Source organism: Bombina bombina, chromosome 2 (assembly GCF_027579735.1).
Source record: "Bombina bombina isolate aBomBom1 chromosome 2, aBomBom1.pri, whole genome shotgun sequence".
NCBI lineage: Eukaryota > Metazoa > Chordata > Amphibia > Anura > Bombinatoridae > Bombina > Bombina bombina.
In genome coordinates this window covers 1,319,495,249-1,319,520,073 of record NC_069500.1, presented here as the reverse complement: position 1 = coordinate 1,319,520,073, position 24,825 = coordinate 1,319,495,249, and the positions used below count along the sequence as shown (strand labels likewise).

Genomic DNA, 24,825 nt, shown 5'->3' with positions numbered 1-24,825 from the left:
ATATATATGCCTGTCTTTAAAAACAGGGCGGGCCGTGGACTCGATACATCACAAGAGAAATAAATTTATAAGGTAAGCATAAATTATGTTTTCTCTTGTAAGATGTATCGAGTCCACGGATTCATCCTTACTTGTGGGATACCAATACCAAAGCATTAGAACACGGATGAAGGGAGGTACAAGACAGGGACCTTAAACGGAAGGCACTACTGCTTGTAGAACCTTTCTCCCAAAAATAGCCTCCGAAGAAGCAAAAGTATTGAATTTGTAAAATTTGGAAAAAGTATGAAGCGAAGACCAAGTCGCCGCCTTACAAATCTGTTCAACAGAAGCCTCATTTTTAAAAGCCCATGTGGAAGCCACAGCTCTAGTAGAATGAGCAGTAATCCTTTCAGGAGGCTGCCGTCCAGCAGTCTCATAGGCCAAACGGATGATGCTTTTCAGCCAAAAGGAAAGAGAGGTAGCCGTAGCCCTTTGACCTCTCCGTTTACCAGAATAAACAACAAACAAAGAAGATGTTTGACGGAAATCTTTAGTTGCTTGTAAGTAGAATTTTAAAGCACGAACCACATCAAGATTGTGTAACAGACGTTCCTTCTTAGATGAAGGATTAGGACACAAAGAAGGAACCACAATCTCTTGATTGATATTCTTATTAGAAACAACCTTAGGAAGAAACCCAGGTTTGGTACGTAAAACCACCTTATCTGCATGGAAAACAAGGTAAGCGGAATCACATTGTAAAGCATATAGCTCAGAAACTCTTCGAGCCGAAGAGATAGCTACTAAAAACAAAACTTTCCAAGATAGAAGCTTAATATCTATGGAATGCATAGGTTCAAACGGAACCCCTTGAAGAACTTTAAGAACTAAGTTTAGGCTCCATGGCGGAGCAACAGGTTTCAATACAGGCTTGATTCTGACCAAAGCCTGACTAAATGCTTTAACGTCTGGGACATCTGCCAGACATTTGTGAAGTAGAATAGACAAAGCAGATATTTGACCTTTAAGAGAACTAGCAGATAATCCCTTCTCCAAAACATCTTGGAGAAAAGACAATATTCTAGGAATCCTAATCTTACTCCACGAGTAACCTTTGGATTCACACCAATAAAGATATTTGCGCCAAATCTTATGATAAATCTTCCTGGTGACAGGCTTTCTAGCCTGAATCAGGGTATCAATGACCGATTCAGAGAAACCACGCTTTGATAAAATCATGCGTTCAATCTCCAAGCAGTCAGACGCAGAGAAATTAGATTTGGATGCGTGAACGGCCCTTGAATTAGAAGGTCCCGCCTCATTGGCAGAGTCCACGGTGGAACCGAGGACATGTCCACTAGGTCTGCATACCAAGTCCTGCGTGGCCACGCAGGAGCTATCAGAATTACCAAAGCTCTCTCCTGCTTGATTCTGGCAACCAGACGTGGGAGGAGAGGAAACGGTGGAAATACATAAGCCAGATTGAAGGACCAAGGCACTGCTAGAGCATCTATCAGTACCGCCTTGGGATCCCGGGACCTGGACCCGTAATGAGGAAGTTTGGCATTCTGACGAGACACCATCAGATCCAATTCTGGTGTGCCCCATAGCTGAATAAGTTCCCACTCCCCCGGATGAAGAGTCTGACGAATTAGAAAATCCGCCTCCCAGTTCTCTACTACTGGGATGTGGATTGCTGAGAGATGGCAAGAGTGATCCTCTGCCCACCGGATTATTTTGGTTACCTCCATCATCGCTAGAGAACTCCTTGTTCCTCCATGATGATTGATATAAGCTACAGTCGTGATGTTGTCCGACTGAAACCTGATTAATTTGGCCGCAGCAATCTGAGGCCACGCCTGAAGCGCACTGAATATCGCTCTCAGTTCTAGAATGTTTATCGGGAGGAGAGCTTCCTCCCGAGACCATAAGCCCTGTGGCACCCCAGCCTAGCAGGCTGGCATCTGTCATTACAATGAGCCACTCTGGCCTGCGGAAGCACATTCCCTGAGACAGGTGGTCCTGAGACAACCACCAGAGAAGAGAATCTCGGGTTTCTTGGTCCAGATGCAGTTGAGGAGATAAGTCTGCATAATCCCCATTCCACTGTTTGAGCATGCAAACAGTGGAATGGTCTGAGGTGTAGACGGGCAAAAGGAACTATGTCCATTGCCGCTACCATGAGTCCGATGACCTCCATACACTGAGCCACTGATGGCCGAGGAATGGAATGAAGAACTCGGCAAGTGGATAAGAGTTTTAACTTTCTGACCTCCGTCAGAAATATTTTCATTTCTACCGAGTCTATCAGAGTCCCTAGGAAGGAAACTCTTGTAAGAAGGAAGAGAGAACTCTTTTATATGTTCACCTTCCACCCGTGAGATGTCAGAAAAGCCAACACGATGTCTGTGTGAGACTTGGCTAGCTGGAAAGTCGACGCCAGAATTATGATGTCATCTAGATAAGGCGCCACTGCTATGCCCCGTGGTCGTAGAACCGCCAGAAGGGACCCTAGCACTTTTGTGAAAATTCTAGGAGCCGTGGCCAACCCGAAAGGAAGGGCCACAAACTGGTAATGCCTGTTTAGAAAGGCGAATCTTAGGAATTGATGATGATCTCTGTGAATAGGGATGTGTAGATACACATCCTTTAAGTCCACGGTAGTCATATATTGACCCTCCTGGATCAGAGGTAGAATAGTCCGAATAGTCTCCATCTTGAATGATGGAACTTTGAGGAACTTGTTTAGAATTTTGAGATCCAAGATTGGTCTGAAAGTTCTCTCTTTCTTGGGAACCACAAACAGGTTTGAATAAACCCTAGCCCCTGTTCCTCCTTTGGGACTGGGCGAATCACCCTCATGGTATGTAGGTCTTCTACACAGCGTAAGAACGCCTCTCTCTTTGTCTGGTTTACAGACAATCGAGAAATTTGAAATCTCCCCCTTGGAAGTGAGCCTTTGAATTCCAGAAGATATCCCTGGGACACAATTTCTAAAGCCCAGGGATTCCTGAACATCTCTCGCCCAAGCCTGAGCGAAGAGAGAGAGTCTACCCCCTACTAGATCCGGTCCCGGATGGGGGGCTACCCCTTCATGCTGTCTTAGAGGCAGCTGCAGGCTTCTTGGCCTGTTTACCCTTGTTCCAAGCCTGGTTAGGTCTCCAGACTGACTTGGATTGGGCAAAATTCCCCTCTTGCTTTGTAGCAGAGGAAGCTGAAGCGGAACCACTTTTAAAGTTCCGAAAATTATTTTGTTTGGCCCTCATCCTCATCTCGTCTTATTTGATCTATCCTGAGGGAGGGCATGACCCTTCCCTCTAGTAATGTTCAAAAGTTTAGATTTAGATGATACATCAGCAGACCAGGACTTAAGCCATAACGCCCTGCGTGCTAAAAAGGTAAAACCTGAATTCTTTGCCGCTAATTTATCCAGTTGAAAAGCGGCATCTGTAATAAAAGAATTAGCCAACTTAAGTGCCTTAATTCGGTCCATAATTTCCTCTAATGGAGTCTCCATTTGAAGAGCCTCTTCTAGAGCCTCAAACCAGAGAGCAGCTGCAGTCGTTACAGGAACAATGCACGCAATAGGTTGGAGAGAAAAACCTTGATGAACAAAAATTTTCTTCAGGAGACCCTCTAATTTTTTATCCATAGGATCTTTGAAAGCACAACTGTCCTCGATAGGTATAGTTGTACGCTTAGACAGAGTAGAAATAGCTCCCTCCATCTTAGGAACTGTCTGCCATGAGTCCCTTATGGTATCAGATATGGGAAACATTTTCTTAAAAACAGGAGGGGGAGTGAACGGAATACCTGGTCTATCCCACTCCTTAGCAATAATATTGGCAATCCTCTTAGGGACTGGAAAAACATCAGTGTAAACAGGAACCTCTAAGTATCTATCCATTTTACACAATTTCTCTGGGACCACTATAGGGTCACAATCATCTAGAGTTGCTAATACCTAATAATAATAATAAGCAATAAGCGGAGGTGTTCAAGCTTAAATTTAAAGGCTGTCATATCAGAATCTGTCTGAGGAAGCGTCTTTCCTGAATCAGAAATTTCTCCCTCAGATAACAAATCCCTCGCCCCTTCAGAGCATTGTGAGGGCATATCAGAAACGGCTATTAAAGCGTGAGACGGCTCAGCATTTTTCCTTAACCCAGAGCTGTCCTGCTTTCCTTGTAAACCAGGCAGTTTGGATAAAACCTCAGTGAGGGTGGTATTCATAACTGTGGCCATGTCTTGTAAAGTAAATGAATGTGACGCACTAGAGGTACTTGGCGTCACTTGTGCGGGCGTTACTGGTTGTGACACTTGGGGAGAGCTAGATGGGGAACCCTCATTTACTTCTGACTGAGAATCATCTATTGCTCTATTTTTAAGTGCTAATATATGTTCTTTATAATTTATAGACATATCAGTACATTTGGGACACATTCTAAGAGGGGGTTCCACAATGGCTTCCAAACATATTGAACAAGGATTTTCCTTGGTATCAGACATGTTAAACAGACTAGTAATGTAACAAGCAAGCTTGGAAAACACTGTAATCAAAGTAAATAACACTTAGAAATAAAACGGTACTGTGCCTTTAAGAGAAAAAAAGCTGCACAAGTTCTGCAAAACAGTGTAAAAAAGCAGTAAACTTAACGAAATTTTTACAGTAGTATCTTACAGCCTTAGTAACTTTGCACAACTATGCAACTAAACAATTAACCCCTTAATGGCAAAACCGGATTGAAAAAACATCAAAACCGGTAAAAAAGACTTCCAGCACCTTGCCACAGCTCTGCTGTGGCGCCTACCTGCCTTTCAGAACGATTTGTGGGGGAAAAAACCTCCTTTACAGCCCTCAAACACAGCAGGAACCTCTAGAAAAGCAGTTGGATGACTCTTAAGGAAAAGAAACTGCGCAACTGAGGCGGGAAAATAGGCTCCTCCCACCTCACTTGATGATGTTTTGAGGCCTATTAGAAAAACACCTGAGTGTCAATTAACCATGTGGGTTAAAAAACCCTAACACAAACCACAATGACCCCTTCAGTCCCTTCAAAAAACGTTATAATTGCATCATTTACTTTACAAACAAAAAACGTTTTTACCTAACAGTGTCACCAGTAACAAATGAGCCCTTCAAACAAGCTGAAATTCCTATCCAAGTGTCTGAATACAGCTTACCCTTTCCCCATGGGGATATTGCCAGCCTTTTCTAGAATAAACACAGTCTGTCTAGAAAAACATAGACTGAACATACTTTAATGTAATTTAGCCTGCAAACCGTTCCCCCAACTGAAGTTTTCCTGTACTCTTCAGCCCTTGTGAGAACAGCAGTGGATCTTAGTTACAAAGTGCTAAGATCATAATCCTCTTTGCAGAAATCTGAAGTTTTCCTGTACTCTTCAGCCCTCGTGAGAACAGCAGTGGATCTTAGTTACAAAGTGCTAAGATCATAATCCTCTTTGCAGAAATCTGAAGTTTTCCTGTACTCTTCAGCCCTCGTGAGAACAGCAGTGGATCTTAGTTACAAAGTGCTAAGATCATAATCCTCTTTGCAGAAATCTTCATCTCTTTTTCTGCCAAAGAGTAAATAGTACACACCGGCACCATTTAAAATAACAAACTTTTGCTTGAGAAATAAAAAACTAACATTTTTGTCACCACACTCGCTATGCACTTCCTAGTTACTTAGAGTAGGCAAAGAGAATGACTGGGGGGGTGGAGCTAAGGGGGGAGCTATATAGGCAGCTCTGCTGTGGGTGCTGTCTTTGCCACTTCCTGTAAGGGAGGAGAATATCCCACAAGTAAGGATGAATCCGTGGACTCGATACATCTTACAAGAGAAATGTGCGCAAGCTCTGTTATACCTCGCCACATCTCGCCTGGTGATCCATAGTGGTAGATTTTGCATTAAGAACAATAACCTGGGAAAGACAATAGTTTTAATCAATACTATTTTCGCCGAGAGTGATAAGTAGTAAATATTCCACCTACCTAATCTACCTTCTAGATTATCAAAAAAACTCAGCATAATTTAAATTGTACCATTCTGTAGGATTTTTACTTATTTTAATTCCTAAATAGTTTAACGATGTTACTTCTTTAAATCCGTGTTGCGGGTGGCTAGATCTTGTATTGTTAATCCATAACAGCTCTGACTTTTCCTTATTAATTTTATATCCTGAGAAAAGGGTGAAATTGTTAATAATTGCCAGACATTTCGGAATACTTGTTTTAGTATGCTGTAAAAACAACATAATATCATCTGCATATAAGGAAATTAAAAAGTTGTGTCCCCCAATGTCCACTCCCTTTAATTCTTGTCTAAATTGAACAGCCAATGGTTCAAGTGCCAGATCAAATAATAATGGGGACAAGGGACATCCCTGTCTGGTCCCTCTTTGTAAAGTTATATAATGAGATACTTCTCCGTTAACCAACAGTTGAGACCGCGGGCTGGTGTAAATCCTCTGGATTAACTGGACCATATTACCTTCAAAACCGAATTCCTTCAGTGTCCTAAATAAATGATCCCAAATGATGGAGTTGAATGCTTTTTCCGCATCGATCGTAAGCATAGCCAAATCTGCTTGTGAGTTTTTAATCGACTTCTGGGAATTATTAAAGTAATGGTCTAGAGTAACTAGCACCCTCCGCATATTCCGAACTGGGTTTCTACCCGGGATAAATCCTGATTGGTCATTATGGATCAAATTGCCAACCCCTTTCTTTAATCTGTCTGCCATAATTGCTGTTAATATTTTGTAATCTTGATTTAGGAGCGAAATTGGGCGGTATGATCCCAGCTCTTCTGGTGCTTTCCCTTTCTTATGAATTAATGAAACTATTGAATCAGTGAAAAAATGTGAATTTAAATTCCCTTGCACATAGTAGCTATTATACAGCTCCACCAGTGTACCCGAAATATCATTTTTGATAATTTTGTAAAATTCTGCCGGAAGACAGTCAGGTCCCGCTGCCTTATTGACTTTGATTTTGTCAATCATAGCTTTAAAGGGCCACTAAACCCAAAATCTTTCGTTCATGATTCAGATAGAGAATAGAAATTTAAACAACATTACAATTTACTTCCATTATTTATTTTGATTCATTTTTTAAATATCCTTAGTTGAAGAAAAAGCAATGCACATGGTGAGCCAATCACACGATGCTTCTATGTGCAGCAACCAATCAGCAGCTAGTGAGCATATCTAGATATGCTTTTCATCAAAGAATATCAAGAGAATAAAACAAATTAGATAATATAAGTAAATTAGAAAGATGTTTAAAATTGCATTCTCTTTCTAAATCATAAAAGAAAAAATGTGGGTGGCATGTCCCTTTAACTTCTTCCTCTGTTATCGGAGAGTTAATCTAACTAAGTCCTTCTTATCTATTTTCGGGATCCGGATCTTTCGCCAGAACTCTCCCATTTTCATCTTATCAATTACCTCGCTAGAGTACAGTTTCTGATAATATCTGTAGAAGGCCTCTCTTATCTCAGTTGATTGAGTGAACGTTGTTGCTCCTTCTTTAATAAGTGATATTAGATTTTTTTTTTTCCAAAATTTTATTATTTTTGCCAGATGCTTTGTGGCGATCCCCTGATGCCCCTGACAGTATGCTCTTATCCGAATATCTTCTCTTGCCCACTTTTCTCTCAGGAAAGTCTCCCGCTCTGATTTAGCTATTTTGTAACTATTCCAGGAATATCTATTTGGGGTAATCACATACCTTCTATATATATTTTTAAGATGATTAGCTAGTTGAATCTCTCTGTCTTTCAACTTTCGCTTTCTTTTTATCATATAATGTTTGATCTCGCCCCGTAAGACCGCTTTACCCGCTTCCCAGAGTATTTCTGGGCTGCTCACATCTGGTCTATTCTGCCTGTCATATTCTCTACATCTTTCCGTTAAGAAGTTCTGAAAATTTTCGTCTTGTAACATATATCTGGGGAAGCTAAACATGTTTCTACTACTGCCTTTGATCGACCCGCCCTCTATTTTCAAGCTTATAATCGCATGATCCGATATTACTATCTCGGCCATTTGTGTCTCCATATCCAGAGCCAATAACTTCTCATCTATTAAAAACATGTCTATCCGCGAAAAGTTTTTAAATGATTTGGATTCGCACGAGAATTCGCGCTCATCTGGATGCTGTAAGCGCCATATATCATATATATCATATCATATATATCGCCATATATCATATATATCATATTTCGCCATATATCATCTATATCATATATATCATATACCATATATCATCGATATATCTGACATATAGGACCAGGTCCGCGCCGGCTGATAAAATATAACTTATACCATCAAGGATAAAAGTGCGTTGTGCTTCTATTAGGTTTATGTCTTTTCTGAGGAAAAAATCCACTGCCTCAATCCCTCCTTCATGGGGGATGCTCGTATATAACGATGATACATCGCATGTCGCCATAATAAAATGCTCCTCCCACTGTATCTCATCCAGTTTGTTCAAGAGTTGAGGAGAGTCTCTTAGATACGATGGGAGGCTGGTGACATATTTCTGGAGTTTTATGTCGATGTACTCCGAAAGATTACTTGATATGGACCCTATTCCTTGATGGTATAAGTTATAGTTTATCACATAATTATTTTAACTACGGAAACCAATTTTATAAACAATTATGTAGTACGGCCATGGGGACCAGGTTCGCGCCGAGCTATGCGAATCTCTACATGGGCAAGTGGGACAAGTATTTTGGGACTCTTGCCCAGCCGGCGCGGACCTGGTCCTATATGTCAGATGTATCAATGACATTTTTATAATTTGGAGAGGAACCGCTGACTATCTCCTTCATACGATTAATGTAATGAACATGAACACTATGAACTTAATCTCCACTCATGAATTCAGCAGAAATAAGATCAACTTTCTAGATCTGCAAATAGAGATCCACAATGGGCGTATTGAGAATCAACCTTCTTCAAGGAGGTTGATTGTAACAATTACATACATAATTTATGCATCATGCACCTTATACTCCGAATAAGGAAAAACTGCTCGAATCATGACAAGTGGGAGGAACAAGCTAAAGTTCTGAAGCAACGCTTCCTGGACAGAGGATATGAAGAAGATACCTTAGATGGTAAGATTGATGAAGTTAGAAAAGTGAACCGCAAAGACCTTATGAAATACAAAACTAAACACATCAGAAGAAACTCAGATGACTTCATAGACGTCCCAATGATCACTTAGTATTGTGAAAATAAGTATATTATAGAGAAAATAATTAAACAACATTGGTCACTAATAAAAGAGGACGACATAATCGGTGAAAAACTCATTTCCCATCCAAAATTTATATACAGGAAGACAAAGAATTTGAAGAATATGATAGCTCCTAGTATTCCGGGTCAAAAAAGGCACAACATGACAGACGTATTTGGTAAAGACATCAGAGGCTTTTTTCCTTGTTTGAGTTGTAAGGCCTGTAAGAATGGTCTGAAAACCAATCACTTCTTTTCAAGTTCAAAAAAAGAGAAACATAACATCCACAACCTAATTAGATGTGGAGAAAGAGGTGTCATCTATATAATTCAATGCCCCTGCAGTTTACAGTATGTAGGGCAGACTTCTAGAATGCTAAGGGATAGAATTAGAGAACACATACTGTCTATAGAAAAAAAGAATAGGGAAACTGCACTCTATAGGCACTTTACACAGAAACATGATGGGAATATTAAAGATTTTAAGTTTTTTGGGATACAAAAAGTCAATAAAAATTGGAGGGGTGGGAACTACGAGCAAAAACTACTATATTCAGAATCAAAATGGATATTCACGTTAGACAGCCTGTACCCTAAAGGGCTTAATAACAAAGAAGACCTATCACATCTCTTACAACTTAGAAGATAATCCAAAAGTACATATGCTTTTTATTGATACTTTTTATAGATTTTTTTTATTGATAGTTTTAATGACAAAATTTTTAATGACACTTTCAATTGACATTTGATTTTAGACAAATTCAAATACATTATAGTTTAACCTGGAGATACACCCCTTGAAGAAGTTACACAGATGTATCTAACCGACAGCATTATAATACTGCTGTCATAAGCATAGAATCCTTATCCATTCTAAAGTGAATTTCATTTAGAATGATCATCACCACAGTGGTTTACAGTTTTGAAACCACAAAGTACCTTCTTTGATGCATGTAAAGGTAGTTCAATTAATACACTTATTTATCTAATACCAAGCTCAATGAGGATCTCGTTAGGACTCACTATTAAGTTTATTGACTTGTTTAAGATAGATCTAAGATTTGCTATCCCACAACCCTAAGTACCCCATACCATCTTACTTTATTTATTTATTTTTTACTTTTTTTATTTTTATTCTTATTTTTACTTCTACTTTTATTAATGATAGAATTTAAGATAGTAGGTACCAACCCCTCATTTTTATCCTGGCAGCTAGTCCGTATCTTTTCATATCTGTTAAAGAAGTGTTATGTTTTTAGGGACCGCTCTAGGTCCTTTTATCCCATTTTTTGCAGGCTTACTCAATTTTTTAGATAAGTCTCCATATTATCCCAGGTTTCACAGTACAGTATGTACTTTATATATTTTATATCTTTTATTAATCTATATATTTGTTCTATATGAGTGCCTTTACACAAGTCTGTCTCTTGCATGTATATGTTTTTATAAGGATGCTCTATTTAGACCTTTTAGATAGGTTTTTAACTCCTTTTATGTATTTATATTTTTGTTTTTTACTTCTGTGCATCAATTTTAATTAATTAATTGTATCCGGTTTATTGCCTGTATTCTGCACTTTGATCAGCTTACTTTGTTAACCTTCCTATATATCCCTTTGTGGATATAAATTATAGACCATATAACTTGTATAGTGACCAATACACAGGGTTCTGAGAGGATATATATTTGAAATTCTGACACCACCTATTGTGGAATTATACACGAATATCATCAGACTATGTAACATAATTTAACATCCCTCGTGTTCAAATAACTGACACAACAAGAAGCTTCTCATTATCATAAGATCGATCGTTTTATTATAAACAACATAACCATAGTTTTATTGCAAACCACATAGTCATTATTTCTATTCACACAAAACCTGCCAGTATACATTATAATGTATATGTACCATCTGGTCCCTATTCACATCATAAGTCTTGTATTAGTCCAGGTAATCTGATCGTCACGAGATCATTGTAAACATCCGTTGAAACCAAAACCGGAAATGACGTCACTAAGCCGAAACCGGAAGTGACGTTTGTTTTGAAAAATCTGGTGGCGATATAACTTCCCACGATCACATAACGATTATGACACATTAGTAAGATATATAAGTGAGGCGAGCAGACTATTATTAGTAGAAGCCTAAAAGCCACTTTTCCAATCACTATTTGGTTCACTAAGTAAAACGGTTTATTGAAACAAAGGTTGCCCATACCCATAATGCATTAGCATAAGGGCGGTCCCCACAAATGAGGGAATTTTTGGCGCCCAAACACAGGCAATTGATTGGAGCAATACCCCTATAAATATTTTTATCACTCACCAGTTTATACAGTCTTGAAAAAGGCCTGTTATCAGGCCGAAACGCGCCGACATATAAATGGTGAGATAATTTCTGATACTTTAAGCAAGTATTCTTCATAGTGTTCTTAGTATTGTTTTGTTTTTTCCACAGGTTTTTTTTATTGTATGTCTATGGGATTCTAAGTGAGGGATCACTCAGGAATTCCTTCCTGTTTAAACACTCTTCACTTCCACTGTATTTTGATCACAGGATTCATATCTAATTTTGTATTTTTTCCAAATCTATTTTTTCTATTTTTGTCATCAAATTTTTTCATTTTTCTTATTTTTTTTTCATTTTTGGTTTTATTTTAAAGTTTTTTGCACAAATTTTTGCAACATTTTTGGATTCACATTGGATTTGGTTAATTATTTGGAATTTACACCACAAGGATTGTTTAGAGCACATTGAATTTTCAGGACACATTTCACAAAATTTACTTTTTTATGGATTCCTAAGTTATACACATTGTTTTGGACATTTTCATTGGACTGTTTCACATTTGGATGTCTATTTATACTTTGTAAATTCTGTAATTTTTGTCACCATTCACTTTGTTTAAATTGTTTACACAGCTGTATCAGAAATGATCATTTATTTTGATACTACATTATCTTGTTCTTATCTATTCAGTTTTTAAACGTATACCACTGCGTTTATTGTTATGTTTAATGTATTCATGGATCCATGATATTTTGTTTAATAAACTTTGTATTAAATATTAAATATATTTTTAGCTAAATATTTTTAGCTAAATATTTTTATAAATTTTTGTATATGAATTTTTTTATATAAAATTTTTTTATATACATTTTTAGTGTTTAGATTCACCTCTGCCATTGGCGCTCACTCCATTACCCACACTGTGATATTACCCCAAGGTTGACTAGGCACCCTTTCTGGAGAGAGCTATAGGTGCATATACTAGCGCCAGACCCACGCACTCCTATCCCACTCCTTAGTAACAATTTCAGAAATCCTCTTAGGGACCGGAAAAACATCAGTGTAGGCAAGAACCTCTAGGAATCTGTCCATTTTACACAATTTCTCTGTAACTACAATAGGGTCACAATCATCCAGAGTCGCTAAAACCTCCCTGAGCAATAAGCGGAGGTGTTCTAGTTTAAATTTAAAAGCCGTCATATCTGAATCTGTCTGAGGGAACATATTTCCTAAGTTAGAAATCTCTCCCTCAGCCAGCAAATCCCTCACTTCAGAACATTGTGAGGGTACATCGGATATGGCTTATAAAGCGTCAGAGAGCTCAGCGTTTGTTCTCACACCAGACCTGCTCCGCTTCCCCTGCAACCCAGGCAGCTTAGATAAAACCTCAGTGAGGGTAGTATTCATAACTGCGGCCATATCTTGCAGGGTGAAAGAATTATACGCACTAGAAGTACTTGGCGTCGCTTGTGCGGGCGTTAACGGTTGTGACATTTGGGGAGAAATAGATGGCATAACCTGATTCTCTTCTGACTGAGAATCATCCTGCAACATACTTTTAGTAGCTAAAATATGTTCTTTACAATTTATTGACCTTTCAGTGCATGAGGGACACATTCTAAGTGGAGGTTCCACAATGGCTTCTAAACATATTGAACATTGACTTTCCTCAATGTCAGACATGTTGAACAGGCTAGTAATGACTACAAACAAGCATGAAAACACTTTATTTGTTGAAAAAAAAATCTAAAAAAACGGTACTGCGCCTTTAAGAGAAAAAAGCATACACGTTCTGCAAAACAGCCTAAACACGCACCAAATTTTTCAAAATGTTGTATGTAGACACACTATAGGTAGTTAAGATTGCACCACATTTTTTTTTAACAATTAACCCCTTAATGTCCAAACTGGATAGGTCCAGATCCGGAAAAAACACTCACAGCACCTTGCCACAGCCCTGCTGTGGGCCTACCTGCCCTCAGGGGTAAAAGCTTTGATTTGGCCCAAAACATACACCAGGGCCCTCAGGAGTTAGAGCTTGCTGCTTACTAACAAAACTAACTGCGCATCTGAGGCGCGAAAAAAGGCCCCGCCCATCTCACTTGATGTTTCCTCAGCCTTCAAGAACCGCACCAGAGCGGTTATAACTAGCCATGTGGATTCTAAGACCCGAAAATTAAGCCATGTGTGCCCTTAAAGCTGCCCAAAACGTTTATTGCCCACAAAAACGTTAAAGCACTCCCAAATTAAAAAACATTTGCTCACAAACATTTGCCATTCAGTGTCAACCATATTAGTAATTGGCTCCATAAGCAAGCTAAGTAATGCCCTTCTTTTAGCTCTAGGATTACTGCTTACCCTTACCCTCCTGGGTATAATGTCAGCCTTTCTGAAATACACAGTCTCTCCAGAAAAATATGACACACTGAAGTTTCCTGTACTCCTCAGCCTCTGTGGGAACAGCAATGGACCTTAGTTACAAATGCTAAGATCATCATCCTCCAGGCAGCAGTCTTCATCCATCTGCTGCCTGAGAGTAAATAGTACACACCGGTACCATTTAAAATAAACTCTTGCTTGAAGAAATTAAAAAACTAATATTTTATCACCTCTTTCACTTTACCCTTCCTAGTACTTAGAGTAGGCAAAGAGAATGACTGGGGGGTGGAGCTAAGGGAGGAGCTATATAGAAAGCTCTGCTGTGGTGCTCTTTGCCACTTCCTGTAGGGAAGGATAATATCCCACAAGTAAAGGATGAATCCGTGGACTCGTCTTACCTTTATAGAAGAAAAAAGCTTACCTTTTCTCTGGTCTTCTGGAAACAGAATAAACCTTTCCCGAGGAGGAATAGACCTGAAGCCTATTTTGTAGCCCTGTTACACAATCTCCAGAACCCACAAGTCCTAAACAGTGCCCCTTCATGCGGACTTATTGTCAGAAGAGGGTTTCTTAGCCTGTTTGGGCTTGTTCCAAGCTGAATAAGGCTTCCAAATAATAATGTAATCCAACTCAGGACCAAAACATTTCTTTCCTTCAAAGGCCAAAGTCAAGCTGACCAGGCCTTTAACCAAAGAGCCCTATGGCACAAACAAGAAGTACCATCTTCCAGTGGAATAGTGCTTCGCTTTGCCAACATGGAGATTGCTCTGTCCACCTTATGAACATTACCCCATAACGCTAAATTAGCATTGATGTAAAAGGGACACCAGGCTTGTCCCATTCATTGTTAGCTACCAGAGTAGGAACTGGAAAAGTATCAGGAGTCTTAGCTTTGGGTCTAAAAATGAAATCCAGTTTCTGGATAGGTTTTTCCTCTGCTGGTTTAGCCTCCTGCATGCCCAAAGTCTTCAAGACTTCCTTTAAATAGAGCGTAGGTGCTCCAACTTAAATTGGAAGGTAATAACCTCTGAACCCTGTTCAGCTTCAGTATCTGAATTCTGAGGAAACCTCTCTTTCAGACATAAAGGAATCTACCTCAGAATCTATCGGTAAGGGGGTAGAAGTAGTAGTACACCTTGAGAACGAATCTGACTCTAAGTTCTTAGATTTATGTTTGTGCCTGCTTGGTGGTGGTAGGGCAGCCATTACCTCTGACACTGCAGACTGTAATGGGTTCTTGAAACCTGGCCCAAACTCAGTCAACTCCACCCTGTGATACAGAAACCGGCGATACGACCGCAGGAGTAGGGTGTCTGAGAATGAGTCTGTAAATAGATACTAAAACACGTTACACAATCGAGCAGGAGAAAACATTCACTAATTTACATAGTAGGAAATTGCTGCTATGTATAACAATCTCAGGAATACCCCCCTAAGTTGTTTTAACCTCAGTGGGGGCAGTTGTAGGCTGCACCATGCTGTCCTATATAGAAATGTCCAGTTATCATTGGGGTGTCTCTACCTCCTCTTGGTGGCCAGTTGAAGTATTCCCAAGAGTAAGGTCGTGGACTCTCGCAACCATTAGAAAGAAAATGTAGCTTAACTAATTGGCTTGCCTTGTTCAGGCTGGGATAAAGTCTGGAAATAGCCCCTTTAAGTCTGGATTTTACTAAGTATAAGGTATCCACCCAAGTATGTTACAGTTTATTGTTGCTACCCAGTGACTCAGTCACTCTAGATCTCAATTGGAGATTGTGAAACCAATGTCAGTCAACTTTTTTTTTTTTTATGAGGAATAATAAGCCCTTCCAAACATATTTGTAATGATTTTATTGACTGTTTAATTTCTCATTGTTGTTATAAGCCTTAGCAAAAGTTAGCTAGCATAGCAACACAGCCTCTTGCAGAAGTATATCAGTTTTTTCTGGCTTAGTGGTCATGTTTAAGATATAATTTGAAATTGTATAGAGTAGCAATGAGTTATTCTCTGTAGAAGTAGAATAAATGTATTTAGCCTGTATTATATACCTACAATGTTTCCCTGGATTTAAAGGACATATGATAAGTTAAGGAATTAGAGTACGGTAAATTGGAACGCTGAAAAAAAGAGAAAGGTTCTGTTGGGCATAATTGTGATTGTATAAGAGTGCGTGCTCATCTTATGCTGTATTGTTTCCTTCTTAGTTTCCTTCTGACTTAAGTGTCTGCTTGCTATGGGATCTGGCTGCTCCCCTTGGCTACCCCCTGGACAAACCATGTACCTGCTCAGCTGGACATTTTCTCATGTGCAAAGCACTCCTACTGCAAATGGACTAGGATATTGAAGCAGAGTGTCTGAGGGAGGTGGAGATCTAAGAGGACAAAGACTGTTCTTAAAATAATAGGCCACTCAGAGATGCTTGTGCTATTCCCATGTTATGCTTGACTGTGGAGAGTGTAGGGAACTGTTGATGCTATTTGGTGGTGCTAGCTATGCAGGTTGAGAAATAAAGATGCAGTGTTGTTTGGGGGTAGATGGGGGGCTGGTTGGGTCTTTGTGCAGATAGACCAGTAATTTGGGGATTCTGGGAAGCAGACGGAGAGTATTGGAGAGACCGTACCAATATACAGTAATAAACTGTAGCCTATTCAATTTTTATTATAGTTAGCTTTTATAGCAATAAGTGTGTACATATTTATCTACAGTATTCTCACATAGATTCATGTTATATCATAGTATTAGGCTTGCATTGTTATTAATAGATTTACTAATTTGCTGTGCCTTTTAAATAGCTATTACCTGTTTTAAATATTGTTTAATTCTTATGGTATGTTATTCCGTTAAAATAAAAGGGGGTAATGTAATAATATACTGTATATTCTTACAATATTATAAAGTATTTTTGGTACAGGTTAATCTGTCTAAAAACAAGAAATGTTTTATTAAAACCCCCCCATAAAATTAACTTACTCCTTCATTGCTCAAAATATGAACCAGCAGACCATTTCCACATCCCAAATCCACAAATGTTTGCTTTTCAGATAAGTTTTTAAGTTCCCGATCTTCTTCCCAGAGAATCTGAAAGAAATATTTAAGCTTATGAAATGGTAAAGTTTCTCTATATTATTCTCAATAAGTATATTAAGATAAATTATACATACATAATAACGACACTTTGGATTTAATTAGCAGTAAAGTTAGTAATTTGGGGAGGGGGGTTAATATGCTTTGCTATGACAGTAAAGGGTTAACAAGTGGATTTTTCTGAAACTTGCTTGGGGGGGGGGGACAAATGATTTACACCCTGCTTTTAGCAACACTAGTAAGCTGTGCAAAATTACAGCATTCTAATTTTAACCAGCAACAATTTTTCTAAACAAAATATACCTGTAAAATAAAATCTAGATTTCTTAAACTGATGCTAAATCATAGCATTTTTTAAACATTAGGATTTACGAGTGCTATAAATAAAGGGGATTTATAATGAAGTATAAAAAAACTTCACGCTGAAAGTACCTTTATTTGCCTGCGAGTTTATGCCAGGCTGAGCGCCTCAGCACATCCACAGCAAAACACTATTTTCCCAATGAGGTGATATTTCCACCTCTAAGCCAATAGCTGTGCTAGTCATACAGCATAATGCCGAACAGCTACCACGGCTATTGGGTAAGAGGTGGAAATATCAACTCATTAAAAAAATGTAATTTATGCTTACCTGATAAATGTATTTCTTTTTTGGTTTGCGAAAGTCCATGACCTTACTCTTGGGAAGACTTCATCTTACCACAAGGAAAAGGCAGACACACCCCACCAGAGATTTAAAGGGACAGTCTACCATAGAACTGTTATGGTTTTAAAAGATAGATAATCCCTTTATTACCCATTCCCCAGTTTTGCATAACCAACACAGTTATATTAATATACGTTTTACCTCTGTGATTATCTTGTATCTAGGAACCTTCTTCCAGTCCCCTGATCACATGACTATGACTGTTTATTATCTATTGACTTGCATTTAGTATTGCTTGGTGCTAAATCTTCAATAACTCACTATGCCTGAACACAGTGTCATCTATATGGCCCACGTGTACTTTCTGTCTCTTTGTGTTGAAAAGAGATTTAAAAAGGATGTGATAAGAGGCAGTCCTCAAAGGCTTAGAAATTAGCATATGAGCCTACCTATGTTTAGTTTAAACTAAGAATACCAAGAGAAAAAAAGCAAATTTGATGATAAAAGTAAATTGTAAAGTTGATTAAAATGAAAAGTCCAATCTGAATAATGAAAGTTTAATTTATACTAGACTGTACCTTTAAGTATCACTCCCACTTTTCTCTCTCTCCCAGTAGTACGTATAGCCTAGCTAGAGAGAAAATTAGAAAGAGAAGGAATAACTGGGGTAAAGAGGTGAAACCAAAGACTGCCACCACCGAAAAAAACACGACGGGTTTGTTGACTCTCACAACCAAGAATGAAAGAAATTTATCAAGTAAACATAAATTATGATTTCTTTCAAATAGTTGAGAGCCTGCGACCTTACTCTTGGGAACTTTGTTGAGAAATCAATGAAATACATAAAAAAGGGTGGGGGGGGGCAGACACCTATTTCCCAGGTATCACCACACGCAGAACCTTTTTTCCAAAAGCAGCGTCATGCCGAGGCAAAAACATGAAAAAGTGATCAAATTTGGTGAAAGTATGCAGAGAATATCATGTCACAGCCCTGCAAATCTGTTCTACAGAGACCTCCTTCTTAAACGCCTGACGACATCAAGATTATGAAGGAACCGTTCCTTAGAAGATTTGGGATTCGGACCGAACAAAGGAAGAACAATCTCCTGATTGATGTTGTGCTATACTACCTTTGAAAGAAAACCAGAAATGGTGAGCAACACAGCCTTATCTTGGTGAAACACCAAATAAGGAGAGTCACACAAAGCTGAAAAGTTTTGAAACCCTTCTGGCTGAAGAGATAACCAACAGAAAAAGAACCTTCCAAGAAAGGAACTTGATGTCAAGACTTTGCATAGGCTCAAAATGAGAAGAACCCTCAACACTAGATTAATGCTTCAAGGAGGAGATGGAGAACGAATCATTGGTCTAATGCGAACAAGCGTCTGAACAAAAGTTTGTATGTCAGGCAACCAAGCTAATTTTCTGTGTAATAGTACAGAAAGAGCAGAAATTTGACCTCTGATCGAACTAGATGAAAGACCTCTATCCAGGCCATCCTGTAAAAATTCTAAAACAATGGATTCTTAATGAGTGCAATAAATAACCTCTCACAAACACCAATAGATATATATCCTCCACATTTTATGGTAAATCTTTCTCAGAACAGTTTAAAAGCTTAAATTAGTCTCAATTACCAAATCAGAAAAAACCCTCTGAGAAAGAATAAACCGTTCAATCTCCAAGCAGTTAAGCTGAGAGACTGAAGATTTTGGATGAAGAGCCAGACTGAAGAAGGCTGGATGAAGAGCCAACGGGCGACACTGGCTATCCATACCAGGTCTGCATATTACGTGCTGTCTGACGCACGAGCTATGAGAATGGCAGAGGTCTTTTCCTGTTTTAGGTAAACTACTACCCTTGGAAGGAGAACAATTAGAGGAAACACAAACTAAGTGGTACTGCCAAGGAGCTTTCAGGGCATCCACTATCTCCCCCTGAGGGTCCCCTGACCTCGAGCCGTACCTGGGAAGCTTGTGATTCATTCAGTACACCATCAAGTCTTTCTCTAGCAATCCCCAAAGATCCAACAGCCTGTTGAAAATTGTCAAATAGAGCGACCATTCTCCCTGAAGTAGGGTCTGGCGACTCAGATAATCTGCTTCCCAATTGTCCACGCCTGGGATGTAAATTGCAGAAATGGCACACTGGTGAGAGACTGCCCAATTCAGGATATAAGATACTTCCTGCATCGCCAAGGTACTTAGAGTACCCTCCTGATGATTCATGTAGGCCAGTGTCATGATAATTGGAAGCAAATAAAGGGAAGGGCAGCTAGTTGAGGCCAAGACTGAAGAGCAGTGAAGATACCACTAAGTTCCAAAATGCTGTAGGGCAGAAGGACGCCTTGGGAAAACCAGATATCTTGAGCCCTGAATCCCTCCCATACTGCACCCCAACCGGATAGACTTGCATACGTGCTAAGACTTTGCCATTTCGGTCTGGGGAGGGACATTCCTAAGGACAGATGAATCCAAAAAGTCCACCAAGAAAGGGAACTTTTTACTTCCAGTTCCAACTGAATAGTCTGGAATAAATCTGAATGGTCTCCATTCCATTGCCTCAACCTGCATAGCAGTAGAAGTCTAGATAGAACCTTGCAAAAAGTTATTGGGTTTGAAGCTGCCATCATTAAACCTATCACACCTGCATTGCGCAATGGAGGGCATTAGAGTACACTGGAGTCTTAGACATGTAGTCTGCAACTTGAGCTTGCGTTGGATCTGTTAGGCAATCTCATCTTCACTGAATCTATAATAACTCCTAAGAAGCAAACCCTTGTGTTGGGAATTAACTAGCTCTTGGGCATGTTGACTTTACATCCATTATAATGGAGAAACCACAGAAGTTTCTCTTTATACAGATGAGCCAAATATAAAGATGGAGCTTGAACCAATATATCGTCCAAGTATGGGGCCACTGACACCCCCTGTGCCCTCATTACAGAAAGTAGCACTCCCAAGACCCCGGTTAAAATGTGCAGTGAATTTGCTAAGCCAAAAGGTAGGGCTACAAACGCTTGTTTAGGAAAGCAAACAGGAGAAAACTTATGATCCAGGTAAATAGGAATGTGTAGATATGCATCCTTCAGATCTATAGTTATCATGGATTGACCATGAACCACCAGATTAAGAATAGATCTTAAAGTTGCCATTTTGAAGGAAGGTACCCACAGAAACCTCTTCAAGATCTTTATATCCGAAATGGGTCTGAAAGTTCTTTCCTTTTTGGGAACTATGAAAAGATTTGAGTATAAATCCCTTCCCATGTTTTCCCTGGAACAATTACTCCCAGATCTTCTAGGTCTTTCACACACCTTAAGAAGGCTGCTGTCTTCTCTGGAAACATGAGACAGAATAAACCTTCTATGAAGACGAGATCTGAAACCTATCCTGTAACTCTGGGACACTATGTCCAAAATCCAAGGGTCCTGGACAATCGCGGACTAAATATCCCAAAAAAGGCTTATTCTGCCCCCTACTAGCAAAAGTTAATAAACTGGGCTTAGACACCATGTCTGCTGATCAAGATTTTAGCCAAAGAGCCCTTTGGGCTCTTCAATTCAGCTCCGCTGAAAAAGTTTATAATTTTATTTAATTGACCGTTCAGCCTAGTTTAAACCTACGCTGCATTTACCTTAGGTTTCTATGAAGAGGCTGGGAACATTTATGTCTTTGCATTGCAGTTTTGAGAAAGATATAATAGTTTTTATATGGACTGACCACAGATCTAAATGTTTAGGAGCAGCCATCTTTGCTCCCACATGGAAGCTTTCTTTCGCAGAAACTAATCTGGTGATCGTTTTTTCATAAGGATTGGGACCTTAAATACTAATTGGGAGAGACATCTTGCCCCCTATGCCAATCTGAGGATATGTGAGACATGGCTTCCAGCTGGGCTGAAAGCGTTCATCATATGCTGCGTAGCCACTTTCAGAGACTGGAGTGTGAACTGACCTTAGCATTTTCCTCACGGAGCGGCAGCGCTTCCCTTGAGAGACCTCAGCAACCGCCACAGTCGCGCAAGGCCCCGCAGAATGTAACCGTGATATACAGAATGCTACTTACAAGTTAGCCCCTCAAGTAGGAGCCCTTGGAGTTTACAGTTGGCCTGATATGTCTCCTCACGTTCGCATTGCTGTTACAAGTTTTATGCAGACAGCTCCGGCGCTTTACACAGTGGAGATAAGCAGAGCTCATCAGGTACGACCTAAGATGGTACACACTATAACAGACACTATATCTGATCGACTACCTAAAGTTAAGGAGGAGATAATAGCAAGGCGATCCAGAAAGCTTATACCGATCGAACCTACTATGACAGAGGCAGTGGGTCGACCCCTGAGAAGGCGCCCTCGGGGGGAGACCTGTCCAGATCCAGGGTGTTCGAAGTTTGTCTCGGAGGTGGCTATGTCTAACTTTGCTAAAGCTGTTTCTCAAGTGCTGACATCGTTCCAGGGTTTCGACATGGCCTATGGACCTGCTTGTTTGCTGGAAGAAGAGTATCTTGCTTGCAAAGAAAAGTTGGGATGTGCGGTGTTCCTGTTATGTATATGGAACTTGTGTTGGGATCCAGGCGGTCCGGATTACAGGGAGATAATCGGCTAAATAATGGATATAAACTATGTCACATTGCTAAGATAGATCCACTCTTCATATATGGCACTCAGGACACATATCATTTTAAATGAAGACACCACGCTAGATAACTTTGATTGTCTTTTTTATAGTAATCTTTATTTTCACACCCTGCTGGGAAAACTGGGCACAATTTAAGCTGCTCTATACATTCTTTCTTCAGAGACACTGATTCGTATAGAGGCTACTAACTGGACACAAAAGGTTATTTAGGAAATGTTGTTCCTTGTTTTCTGATACTAGAAAAGGGATATGCTTGTGTGGTTATAATTATTTAAATTTGATCATCTGGGGGACATTGTGTATCCAGCAAGTTCTCTTTTTTGATTATATATAAGGTGAGTCACACTGTAAAGCAGATAACTCAGAAACTCTTCGAGCCGAAGAGATAGCTACTGAAAACAAAACTTTCCAAGATAGAAGCTTAATATCTATGGAATGCATAGGTTCAAACGGAACCCCTTGAAGAACATTAAGAACCAAGTTTAGGCTCCATGGTGGAGAAACAGGTTTAAATACAGGCTTGATCCTGACCAAGGCCTGACTAAACGCTTGAACGTCTGGGACATTTGCCAGACGTTTGTGTAAAAGAATAGACAAAGCAGATATTTGTCCTTTTAAGGAATAGCTGATAATCCCTTCTCCAATCCTTCTTGGAGAAAGGACAAAATTCTAGGAATCCTAATCTTACTCCATGAGTAACCCTTGGATTCACACCAACAAAGATATCTGCGCCAAATCTTATGATAGATTTTCCTGGTGACAGGCTTTTTACCCTGAATCAGAGTATCAATGACCGACTCAGAGAAACCACGCTTTGATAGAATCAGGCGTTCAATCTTCAAGCAGTCAGACGCAGAGAAATTAGAATTGGATGCTTGAATGGACCTTGGATTAGAAAATCCTGCCTCATTGGCAGAGTCCACGGTGGAACAGATGACATGTCCACCAGGTCTGCATACCAAGTCCTGCGTGGTAATGCAGGCGCTATCAGAATCACCGAAGCTCTCTCCTGCTTGATTCTGGCAACCAGACGTGGGAGGAGAGGAAACGGTGGAAATACATAAGCCAGATTGAAGGACCAGGGCACTGCTAGAGCATCTATCAGTACCGCTTGGGGATCCCGGGACCTGGACCCGTAACAAGGAAGTTTGGCGTTCTGTCGGGACGCCATCAGATCCAATTCTGGTGTGCCCCATAGCTGAGTCAGCTGGGCAAATACCTCCGGATGGAGCTCCCACTCCCCCGGATGAAAAGTCTGACGACTTAGGAAATCCGCCTTCCAGTTCTCTACCCCTGGGATATGGATTGCTGAGAGATGGGAAGAGTGATCCTTCCTAACAGTTAAGCAGGCAAAGAGAATGACTGGGGGCGGAGCTATATAGACAGCTCTGCTGTGGGTGCTCTCTTTGCCACTTCCTGTAGGGAAGGAGAATATCCCACAAGTATGGATGAATCCGTGGACTCGATACATCTTACAAGAGAAAAAACAGAATTTATGCTTACCTGATAAATTACTTTCTCCAACGGTGTGTCCGCTCCACGGCGTCATCCTTACTTGTGGGAATATCTCTTCCCCAACAGGAAATGGCAAAGAGTCCCAGCAAAGCTGGCCATATAGTCCCTCCTAGGCTCCGCCCACCCCAGTCATTCGACCGACGGACAGGAGGAAAAATATAGGAGAAACCATATGGTACCGTGGTGACTGTAGTTAGAGAAAATAATTCATCAGACCTGATTAAAAAACCAGGGCGGGCCGTGGACCGGACACACCGTTGGAGAAAGTAATTTATCAGGTAAGCATAAATTCTGTTTTCTCCAACATTGGTGTGTCCGGTCCACGGCGTCATCCTTACTTGTGGGAACCAATACCAAAGCTTTAGGACACGGATGAAGGGAGGGAGCAAATCAGGTTACCTAAACGGAAGGCACCACGGCTTGCAAAACCTTTCTCCCAAAAATAGCCTCCGAAGAAGCAAAAGTATCAAATTTGTAAAATTTGGCAAAAGTGTGCAGTGAAGACCAAGTCGCTGCCTTACATATCTGATCAACAGAAGCCTCGTTCTTGAAGGCCCATGTGGAAGCCACAGCCCTAGTGGAGTGAGCTGTGATTCTTTCAGGAGGCTGCCGTCCGGCAGTCTCATAAGCCAATCGGATGATGCTTTTAAGCCAAAAGGAAAGAGAGGTAGAAGTTGCTTTTTGACCTCTCCCTTTACCAGAATAGACGACAAACAGAGAAGATGTTTGTCTGAATTCTTTTGTAGCTTCTAAGTAGAATTTTAGAGCATGGACTACATCTAAATTGTGTAGCAAACGTTCCTTCTTTGAAACTGGTTTCGGACACAAAGAAGGTACAATTATCTCCTGGTTAATATTCTTGTTGGAAACAACCTTTGGAAGAAAACCAGGCTTAGTACGCAAAACAACCTTATCTGAATGGAACACCAGATAGGGCGGAGTACACTGCAGAGCAGATAACTCTGAAACTCTTCTAGCAGAAGAAATAGCAACCAAAAACAAAACTTTCCAAGATAATAACTTAATATCTATGGAATGTAGAGGTTCAA

At 39.9% G+C, this 24,825-nt stretch overlaps 1 protein-coding gene across 1 annotated transcript in view; it reads right to left on the bottom strand.

The window, feature by feature from the left end:
• The window catches only part of TRMT44 (tRNA methyltransferase 44 homolog), a gene marked incomplete in the record, with an annotated part of 256,632 nt that overhangs the window by 95,923 nt on the left and 135,884 nt on the right, over window positions 1-24,825 (bottom strand). Inside the window, 1 exon segment of the mRNA XM_053704178.1 lies at window positions 16,862-16,969. Coding sequence (XP_053560153.1) covers window positions 16,862-16,969 — 108 coding nt within the window.